Source organism: Melospiza georgiana, chromosome 1, assembly GCF_028018845.1.
Source record: "Melospiza georgiana isolate bMelGeo1 chromosome 1, bMelGeo1.pri, whole genome shotgun sequence".
Lineage (NCBI taxonomy): Eukaryota > Metazoa > Chordata > Aves > Passeriformes > Passerellidae > Melospiza > Melospiza georgiana.
In genome coordinates this window covers 153,201,983-153,212,948 of record NC_080430.1, presented here as the reverse complement: position 1 = coordinate 153,212,948, position 10,966 = coordinate 153,201,983, and the positions used below count along the sequence as shown (strand labels likewise).

Sequence of the window (10,966 nt, the reverse complement as noted above, 5' to 3'; positions counted from 1 at the left end):
AATTTCATGGATTCCATTCCAGTTTTCCCTGTTTTAAAGAACAGGGAAACTGAGGCAGCAGCGCAGAAAATGGGATTTCGCCTGGAATTTTTATCAGCTGTCTCTGCTCCGAGCATTCTCCCAACGTGACTTTGGGAGGTGGTGCCAGGTGTCAGATTTGGGATGTTCTCCTGGACTCCTGTGTGTTTGTTCCAGGTGGGAAGAGGAGAAGAAGGAAGATGGAATCAAGTGGATGCAGCTGGAGCACCGAGGGCCCTACTTTGTGCCCCCCTACGAGCCCCTGCCCAAGGATGTGCAGTTTTATTACGATGGTACAGCTGTGGTGGGACCTGGGCCTTGGGGTGGTGCCCTCTCCTTAGGGAATGTGAATATCCCATTGGAAAAGCCATGGGTTCAAGCTGGAGGATCTTACATGTGGTTGGAATTATGTTTTTTTTGGAGAGCTGATCCTAATTGCTGTTTTTTCTCATTAAGCTGCATTTTGGGTTTGAGTTTGGTCAGCTCATCCATGTTTTTCAACGAGCTGGAAAAATGGGATTTTACTGATCCATGGCCTCAGGGACTGACACAACCAAGGATTTTGGCAGGGCTGCTCCAAGCTCCTGATGTCCCCAGGGTCACCTCACATCACACTCAGGGTGTCACTGGCAGGACAGATCCAGGCTTTTGCTGCCTCCACGTTTTCCTGACATGGAGATTCCCATGGGTTTCCTGCCATTCCCTGCTCTCAGTTCATCCCTGAACTCATTTCTGATGGATCAAAGGGTGGGGGAAATCAGGACATTGGGGGTCAGCCCAGGGATGCTGGAGATGGAAAGGGATCACATTCCCTTGGTGTTCCTCAGTTCCCTGGAGATTCCCATACTTTTTTTGCCGTAGGAAAAAGGCTATTTTGGGAAAAGGAGGTGCCTGGCAGCACCAGTGGGCACTGCTGGGACATCCATGGGGCTGTCAGGGATTTTGGCTCCATGAGGAGGAGCCTTGAGCAGGGTTTGGACCTTCTCTGTGATCTTTGAGGTGTTGTGGGTCTGGGCTGGTGGCTTTGGAATTTGGGATCTTTGATGTTGACTTTTTTTCCCAAAAAATATCACTGTTCCTGGATGGAAAATGTTTGTGGACAGGCAACAACCCCAAGTAGGAAGGACCCATGGATGAGCTGGTGTTTGGGGATTGTCATGGAGCTGCTCCAGAGCTCCATTCCCTTCAGTCCAAAAATCCCAAAAACCAGTGGTTCAAGTAGGAATCAGCCATTCCCTGGACATCTCCAGAGGACTTTTTCCTAAAAAAAGTTATTTCCAAGTTATTCTTAGGATGATCTAAGATATTCCTTGGTTTTGTTGTATTTCTCCAGCCAAAGAGCTCAAAAGGGGATAGTGGGTTTGCCTCCAAGAAATGATTCGAGATCCTTAGAAAATCTAAGAAATAATCCAAAATTCTGCCCAGAGAAGCTGTGGCTGTCCCATCCCTGGAAGTGTTCTGGTTGGACAGGGCTTGGAGCCTGGTCTAGTGGAATTTGTCCCTGCCCCTCTTTTCCCAGGAAAACCCTTGAAGCTGAGCCTGGCCACAGAGGAAATCGCCACGTTTTATGCCAAAATGTTGGATCACGAGTACACCACCAAGGAGATCTTCCAGAACAACTTCTTCCATGACTGGAGGAAGGTACCTTCCCTGGGAGGGCTCCTTGGTATCCATCAAACCTATCAGCCCCAGGCTGTGGTGTGGGATGGAGGGAATGTGGGGATTTATTCCTTATTTAGAATTATTGGTAATTGTGAGGGTCTAAATCCTGATTTTTTTTCTATGGGGGTTTTGTTTGTTTGGGTTTTTTTTTTTTTGTTTTTGGTTTTTTGTTTGTTTGTTTTGTTTTTGTTTTTTGGACTGGGATTTGCTTTCTGTGCTCCCTCGGAGTTTTAGTGATGGGTACAGGTGGTGGATCTTGCGAACAGCTCCAAAACCAGTTTGGTATACCAAAGATTAAAGGAATAACCTTTGATCCCAAAACAACCCCACACTCTTTCTAGGGAATGTTTACACCTCCCAAATATATTTGGTGCTGTCCCTGCAGTTGTGTTTGGGGAGTTTTTTCCATATTAGTTTCTTCTACCCCAGAACTGGCTGTCTTTGTTAAAAAAATGAGTCTCTATTCCCTTTTCTAAGGACAGGCACAAGCAGAAGCTCTGTGTGGAATTAGTTTTCCCTTCTGCCTTTTCCCAGCCTCTCTCATCTCTTTCCCAGGAAATGACCTCAGAGGAGCAAGAGATAATCAAAGACCTGGACAAATGTGACTTTGGGGAGATCCACAAATATTTTGTGGACAAAAATGAGGCTCGTAAAGCACTTCCCAAGGAGGAGAAGCAGGTGAGGACTGGTTCCTATGACACGTTTTGGGAATTTTGTCTTCCTGGTGTTGTGCTCTGAGCTTGGACTTCTTTAATCCGGCTCTGTCTCCATGGCCATTGCCCCTCTTTGCCTGAATTTTATCTGCACATTCCATGGCTTTTCAGGGTGCCAGTCATCCTTGGATCATGCTTTGGAGTCCTTCCCTGTCCAGAGGATTGTGGACTTTGCCAGGGGAATGATGGCACTTAGACTTCTTGGTTGGAGTGTTAAAGCTCCTTCCCAGTCCAAAGCATTCTGATTTATTTGTTTGGTGGTGTCCTGGTTTCAGAAGCTGAAGGAGGAGGCGGATAAGATCCAGGAGGAATACGGGTACTGCATCCTGGATGGGCACCGGGAGAAGATTGGCAACTTCAAAACTGAACCTCCAGGGCTCTTCCGTGGCCGTGGGGAACACCCCAAAATGGGGATGCTGAAGAAGAGGATCATGCCTGAAGATGTCATCATCAACTGCAGCAAGTGGGTTTTCCTTGGAAGTGCTGAGCTCCTGGGGCTTCCCTTGGGATTGGGGGGAACTGGGAATTTCCTCTACCCAGAGCTGGAGTCTTTCCATCTTCTAAAATCCCTGTTTTCCACATCCTGAGAGTGTTTTTCCCTCTGAGTTTTGTGAGCTGGAGTGGTCTTAGCCACCCATTTGAAGACCTTGATTCAAAACATTCCCCACCAGTCCAGCAAGTTTTCCTGTTGTTCCCAGCATCCAAATGATAAACACCTGATTGTGGGAAGGGTCTGGAGCATCAGGAGCAGCTGAGGGAGCTGGAAGAAAAGGAGGTTGGGGGGGAACCTTCTGAAACTCCCTGGACAGGAAGGTGGAGCCACATAGGGCTTGGCTTCTTCTTCCAGAAAAAAAATGATAGGAGAAGAGGAAATGTTCTCAAATTGTGGGAGAGGAAGTTTAGGTTGGATATTAGGGAAAACATCTCCACAGAAAGGGTTGTCGGGCACTGGATTCCACCCAGGGCAGTGGTGGAATCACCAGCCCTGCAGGGGTGTGAAAGCTGTGTAGATGTGGCACTTGGGGACGTGGTTTGGTGCTCCTGGCAGTGCCGGTTCATGATCAGACTCAGTCTTGGAGGGATTTTCCAACTTCAATGATTCCATGTTGTGAAGTAATTCTAGGTGAATTCCATGCTTTCTCAGTCTTTGGCTCACTGGAAACTTCATGGTCTGAGGGCTCGAATCCTGCTCTTCCCACAGGGATTCCAAGATTCCCGAGCCCCCAGAAGGCCACAAGTGGAAGGAGGTGCGCTTTGACAACACAGTCACCTGGCTGGCCTCGTGGACGGAGAACATACAGAACACCTTGAAGTACATCATGCTGAATCCCAGCTCCAAGCTGAAGGTTGGAATAATGCCCTTGGTCAGGTGAAAAAAATCTGGGGAACCCAGGATGTGGAGTATCAAAAAAAAAATTTTTTTTTTCCTGTCTCTTCTCTTAAAAGTGGATAAAAAAAATGAGGGGAACGACAGATGATTGTGAAGCATCAAACTTATTCCAAGGAATGGGTTGCTCCTGGCAGAGTGATCCTGGTGCCACGTTGCTCATGTGTGTCCAGGGAAGGCTGTTGGAAGCCAGATGAGGGATGAAAGGATCCACAGGGACTAAGAAGATCCACAGGGACCAGAGTTGGGTTAATTTATACCAGGAAATGGAGGGTAGGAAGAGATGGGATTGAACTCTGTGGGAAGAGAAAGGGGATTTAAGGCTGTTTCCAAGGGCTCAGGGGAAGTGGGAATGCTATCCAGGTGTTCACAACTGAGCAAGTGCTCTGTCAGTCCACTCTGGTGTCCAAGGAGCCACCTTTGGCCATGTTTTGACTACTTGGTCCTTGCCATGCTCTGCCTGGTGGAAAACATCCTGACTTGGCCAGGATTCAGATCCAGCACGGCCAGCAGAGGGCACAGAAACCCTGGATGAGCTGTTTCTTTTCTAGTTTATTCCCTTCATGGATTCTTTTTTCCCAAGAAAACAGTGGGATTTTGTGGGAATCTACTAAATCAAGGGTTTTGGGAAAGCTTCAAAAGGCAGGCCTCAGAGACAGCAGAACTGTGATTAGAGCTAAGCAGCAGCCATGAGATAGGTCAGCAGAAAAATTATTTAAAAAGTAGAAAAGCAAGGACAAATAGAACAATGGTCTGTGTATTAATGCTTCTCTAGAATAACTCCCTAAGCTACAGAAAAGTTTATCTAGCAAGATATCAGGAAGTTTGAAGCTTAATGATGGAGCTCTGTGCATTGCGTTTTAAGGCTTACAAACAGGTATTGTATTTGAAATAGGCAGGTGGTGTTTTAACCAAAGGTACATGTGCTTATGGTGATTAGATAGAACTACTGTCAATGTGCTTTTGCTTTGTGTGATTGGTCAAAAAACTTATAAAGTAAATTGTAACATTAAATTCTCGGTCTGCTGCCTGGGGTGTGAGCTGATGGCACCTTCCCGTTGTCATAACCATGTAATGAGACTGATGCTGGAAAATAAAACAGCTCAAGGCACGTTCCACAGCAGTCCCATCCCGTTTGTGATTTGTACGTAGACCCCAGGCCAGCAATAGGGCTTGAGCAGGATTTGGATGCTGGAGGTGTTTCTAGAGCAGGACTTGACTGGTAGGGGTAGAATAAAGATGGGGAATGGAATGGAAAATATCCTGGTTTCCATTCCAGGGGGAGAAAGACTGGCAGAAATATGAGGTCGCTCGGCGCCTGAAGGATGTTGTCCACACAATCCGGGCTCAGTACAGGAAAGACTGGAAATCCAAAGAGATAAAGAAGAGGCAAAGAGCAGTGGCCCTCTACTTCATTGATAAGGTATCCACAGCCTCCCCCCAGGTCCCTCAGTCCACGTGGAAATTGGGAATTCACTTCCCTGATCCATCCCACTGTGTAGTTTTTGGTTTTGGCTGGTTCTGCCACCCAGGGTGGCTCCACATGAAGAATTTGGGGATGATTATGGAATCCTGGAATGGTTTGGTGGGCTGGGACTTTCAAGATCATTTTGGTCTTGATCATTTGAAGGTTGGACCTTCAAGATCATCTCATTCCAACCCCCTACCATGGAAAGGGACACCTTCCACTTGACCAGGTGGCTCCAAGCCCCATCCAGCCTGGATTCAAAAATTTCCAGAGGTGTGGAAAATGAAAATTGTCCCTAGTTGAAGGTGCCCCTGCCCATGGCAGGGGGTTGTAATTTGATGATCCTGAAGGTCCCTTCCAAATCATTCTATGACTCTATAGATGGAGATGATCCATCTCCTCTAGTCCCGATCCACTTTATCAACCTGGCAAAGGGGAATTGAGGTGGAACGGCGCAGGATGGAGGACTCCTTACTTTCTTTCCAGCTGGCCCTGCGAGCTGGGAATGAGAAGGAGGAAGGGGAGACTGCGGACACGGTCGGCTGCTGCTCCCTGCGCGTGGAGCACATCCAGCTGCACCCCCAGCTGGATGGGCAGGAGCACGTGGTGGAGTTTGACTTCCTCGGGAAAGACTCCATCCGTTACTACAACAAAGTGTCCGTGGAGAAGCCGGTGAGTGGAGCAGGAGTAGAGGGATTGCTTGGTTGTCTGGGTTCCCTCAGTGTTTATCAGTCCCAAACTTCCAGCCAAAACCTATTACCAAGTTGTGCTTTGAAGCTGGAGAACAGGAGAAATTTTGGGATAGAGCTTCCAAGGTTGTTCTGCTCCGTGAGGGAGGAGTTCCACGTCTTGCTGGAGTACCCTCAGATGGGTCGTATGTGTAGGACTTGAAATGTCTCCATTTATATTGAATAATTTTCCTTTGTCCATGGGAAAGAAGATTTTAATGGTGTTTGTGGAGAAACTGGAATGTCGCACATGAGAAAGATGGGGGGGAACACCCAGTGGCACCTTGAAGTTGAGAGGGTTGGTGGGATGTGCCAACACGAGGGTGAATCAGAGTCCTTCTGGAGGAGGAGAGAGATGAGGGAGATGTCTGGCAGCAATTCATTCCTTGGCCATGACCAGGGCTGTCCTTTCCCCCTCCTCAGGTGTTCAAGAACCTGCAGCTGTTCATGAAGAACAAGGACCCCAGTGATGACCTCTTTGAGCACCTCAATGTGAGTTGTCACCTCAGAGCTTTTCAAACAGTACTGGTGGCCCTGAAGGAGGAGAAGCCAAGCCATGAAACCCTTGGCCACCTTTGGTGGTCGTCTCTTTGCCTTATTTTACCTCTCTGCTCTCCAGGGACATCATTGTCACTGTTTGAACATCTTTTGAGGTTTTCCAGCCTCTTTTTGCGCTGCTTCCATATGTCCTTGTTGAGGAGCTGGATTCCTGCTCCTTCCCTCCTCCAACTCACCCACTTGGGCTTTTTTTTAGCCTAGGAAGGTCTGCCCACATTTTGGGGAATTACTGGAGGTGCCAGACCTCAGCTTTTTGTTGCTTTTGCACCTCATTAGGGCTCCACAGAAGTGGGAGAGGTTGCCGGAGGAATGTGCTGCCTTCCCTCCTGGAAAAACCTCCTCCCTCATCTTCCTCGGGATGGGATATGGGATCGATGAGCAGCTCCATGTTCTCTGTAGAACAGGGATGTGATATTGGATGTGAGGTCAGGAATTATTGTTTGGAAAAGACCTCTAAAATCATCAAATCCAGGCATTAACCCGGCACTGCCAGGTGCAACACTAAACCACGTCCCCAAGTGCCAACGTGTGTCCTCTTGGACACAGGTGGGCAGAAGTTGTTGACTTCCAGAGAGATTTTTTTTGTGGATTTAGGTAGAATTTTTAGGCTAGTTTTGGGTAGATGATGATCTGACCCCACAAGTAGCTCTACAAACTGCAGGATTTAATTTTTTGTTAATGCCTAATTTTGGTTGCTTAGGCAGAAAATGGTCCAAAAAGAGATTTGTCCCAGCTTCTGCTTTTTCTGTTACTTCATGGAATCATGGAATGGTTTGGGTAGGAAGGGACCCTAAAGACTGTCAAGTTCCAAATCCCCACCATGGACAGGGACACCTTCCACTATCCCAGGTTGCTTGAAGCTCCATCCAACCTGGCCTTGAACAATTCCAGGGATGGAGCAGCCAGAGCTTCTGTGGGAATTCCATTCCAGGGCCTCACCAGCCTCACAGGGAAGAATTCCTTCCCAATATCCTATCTATCCTTTTGTCATTTTAAAGCCACTCCTCCTTGTCCTACCACTAGAATTCCTAATGGTGAGTTTCCCTATGCTTTTCCCTGTTTTTTCCTCCTCCAGACAACCTTCCTGAACAAACACCTCCAGGACCTCATGGATGGTTTGACGGCCAAAGTCTTCAGGACCTACAACGCTTCCATCACCCTGCAGGAGCAGCTCAAGGCCCTCACCAACCGTGAGTTCCAAGGGCTGTGGTGTCTCCAGAGCATGGCTGGGACCAAAGGGCTCAGGAATGCCCATCCATTGCTGTGGGATCCCTAAAACTGCCCATGTCCCACCTGGGCAAGTGATGTTCCACATAGTGGGGTGGGAGTGACATGTGGGGGTGAGCAGCAAGTTGGGGATGTTGGTAAGTGAGAAATGGTGAACTCGGGGATACTCTGACTAACTGAGGGCCAGGATAGAGATATTTTTCCCTCTTTTCCTTGTATTGCTGGTTGGTTGCACTGTTTCTGCCTCCTTGGGTAGGTGAGGGATGAGTCACAGCGCCAGATTGTGATGCTCAATTGTCCTTCCCCAATTCCCACAACCATTATTGCTCTCCCTGGAGAGAGAATGCGACAGCAACTTGTTTGCCTTTCCTTTTGCTGTATTCCCTGCTTTTCCCAGCTCCTGGAATGGAGTCTGAGTGATGTTTTCATTTCTTTCCAGCTGAAGACAATGTTGCAGGAAAGCTCCTGTCCTACAACCGAGCCAACAGGGCCGTGGCCATCCTGTGCAACCATCAGAGGTCTATACCAAAAACCTTTGCCAGGTCCATGCAAGTCCTCCAGGAAAAGGTGAGATGGACCCAGCTGAGAGATTCCAGACCTAATACATCCTTTATATTTTATTTTTGGGCTGGGGTGATACCTGAAAGAATCACCTTGGTCACAAACATCAGGGAATGTCCTGGGCGTAGTGGATTGCAACTCAGAGGTGGAGAGGGATGGGGTGACCTCAAATACTGGGGGAAGCAACTTAGCACAGAATTTGGGTGAGTTTTTATGAGTTTGGGGCATTTTTCATCACTCTGTCGTCAAACCAAGCTGGGGGCTTTTTGTGATGGCAGCTCTGGCCCAGTTGGATCAAGATCAGGGAAATTGTTTTTTCTGTCTTTTTTGCAGAAGGAGTAGCTTGAAAATACCTTTAATTACCACTTTTAATTGTCCTCAGTTTTTGCTCACACCCCACTGAAGGGCTGGGACTTTTTTGAGCGCTCTGGTGCTGACACAAGTCCCTCAGTCTCAGGCAGGTGCAGAAGATAGACAGATTTAGGAGCTCCAAGTGTTTGTGGCATCTGGGCTAGGATGATATTTTAGAAGATGCTAAAAAATGCTAGAGCCCAGAAAATGCTGCAGGGACAAATTGGGAAGTAGGGTTGGTAACAAACTGAGGAATGGTGTGTGAAGGAAAAGAGGGAGGAAGCTGAAACCTTCAGGGAGGTTGGAAGTGTTGTCTGAGTTTTCCACCTTCACAGATCGACGCCAAGAAGAAACAAGTGGAGGAAGCCCAGGAAGAAGTGAAAAAAGCTGAAGATGAGTTTAAGGACACAAAAGAAGCCAAAGCAGAAGTGTGAGTGACTTTTCCTTGGAATCCTCCCTTTTAGAGGGATCCAGAGGGCCCGTGGATGGGGCTGATGTGTTCCCATCAGAACAGAAATGCCCATGTTTGGGATTGGGTCCTTCTTGTCCCATGGACATTTGGAAGATGGTTAAAATCTTGTGGATGGTTCCCTTCAGGGACACCTCCCACTCTCCCAGGTTGCTCCAAGCTCTGTCCAACTTGGCCTTGGACACTTCCAAGGATGGAACAGCCTCAGCTTCTCTGGGCAACCCATTTCAGGATGCTGGATTTTATTTGCCCACCTTTGATGGTGGAAATTACATTTTTATTGTTAATTTTTAATATTAAGAAAGCATCTCACCAGATCCAAACCCTTGAGAAATGGGTTAGTGCTGAATGGCACCTTTGACTCTGCCATTCCAGAGAATTTCTGGACTTTGGGACAGTCTTTGTTGTTCCTTCTCTGTCCTCAGGAACGTGGAGAAGAAGAAGAAGCTGTTGAAGAGGCTGGAGGAGCAACTGGCCAGGATGAACATCCAGGCCACAGACAAGGAGGAGAACAAGCAGATAGCTCTGGGCACATCCAAGCTGAATTATCTGGATCCCAGGATTACTGTGGCTTGGTAAGTCTGGGGTGTGAAACCATGGAATGGTTTGGGTTGGAAAGGACCCTAAAATTTGGGGTGTTCAATGGGCAGAGACCTCCCATTGTTCCAGGTTGCTCCAAGGTCCATCCAACCTGGCCTTGGAGACTTCCAGGGATGCAGTGGAGAGGACACTGCTGGGTAACTGGTCCCCACTTGTGTCTTGTGGTCTTCACAGGTGCAAGAAGTTTGGGATTCCCATCGAGAAAGTCTACAACAAGACCCAGAGGGAGAAGTTTGCCTGGGCCATCGACATGGCTGGCGAGGACTTTGAATTCTGAGCCGGTGCCTCCCACGTTAAATCCCAAATCCTGCTCATTTGGTGCTGTTGGGAAGCTGTTTTGTTTTTTTAATTTGCTGCTGCTGGTGGCTGAGGGTTGTCCGAGTTTGGTGCCCTTTTTTTTGGATGGAAAAGCAAGCACCTGGATTTCCAGTTGAAGCAGGTATTGCTGATTGGGATGTTGGACTTTGGGAACTCTTAATTCCTCTTCAGAGTTTCCATGTACTTGGCCTTCTCCTGGAGTCCTGGAAGGAGATTAAAAAAGAGCCTTAACTGTGCTGATCAACAAAATCATGTCTAATGCTGTCTCATTGGTGTAGTGGGGCTGTGCTGTCCTTTCCAGACTGAGTGGGATGGATGGGGAAACACGAGGTGATGACAGCAGGAAAACAGGAACTGCAATAGATAACCCAGGATTGCGTTAGGGATGCACTGGGGGAAAAGGAAAAAATCTCAAGGTTTTACATTTCCAGGGACTTTGTGCTCTTTCACCTCCAGGAGAGGAGAAAGTTGTGCAATTGCAGGGATATTAAATGGAAAAACCATGGGAGAGAATTTGTGTCACGTCAGGAGAAGGTAGAAGGGAAGATTGGATTTAAAAGCAGTTTCACATTGCAGGGGGTTAAAATTCACCTTGGCCATGAACAAAGAGCATTTTAAGCACCCCCATGTGGTAAAATTTTGTCTGGATGAACACATCTCACTTGAGGCCATGGTAATTTCCTTATTTTCTTCACTTGGCTGTGGCTCAGCTCCTGTATCCAGAGCAGGATTGCTCTGTCCAGACAGGGGCTTAGGAAAAGGGGAATTTCCTAGGAAATAGGATAATGCTGGGCCAGGCTATGTGGGATGTGTGGTGGGGAGTGGGACCAATATTGCTGGAGCTGCTCCTGTGTTGGGATGATGCCTTTGGCATCATCCTTCCCACTCCAGCTGGGAATGGAGCAG

At 47.8% G+C, this 10,966-nt stretch overlaps 1 protein-coding gene across 1 annotated transcript; it reads left to right on the top strand.

The window, feature by feature from the left end:
* The first annotated feature begins 251 nt into the window (after positions 1 to 251).
* Positions 252 to 10,019, top strand: TOP1MT (DNA topoisomerase I mitochondrial). Its single transcript, XM_058029548.1, has 13 exons — positions 252 to 311; positions 1,538 to 1,659; positions 2,236 to 2,358; positions 2,669 to 2,856; positions 3,595 to 3,739; positions 5,060 to 5,203; positions 5,735 to 5,920; positions 6,400 to 6,468; positions 7,610 to 7,724; positions 8,201 to 8,328; positions 9,009 to 9,103; positions 9,568 to 9,717; positions 9,917 to 10,019. The coding sequence occupies exons 2-13, from the start codon at positions 1,594 to 1,596 to the stop codon at positions 10,017 to 10,019; spliced, it is 1,512 nt and encodes a 503-aa protein (XP_057885531.1). The 5' UTR covers positions 252 to 311; positions 1,538 to 1,593.
* The last annotated feature ends 947 nt before the right edge of the window (positions 10,020 to 10,966 follow it).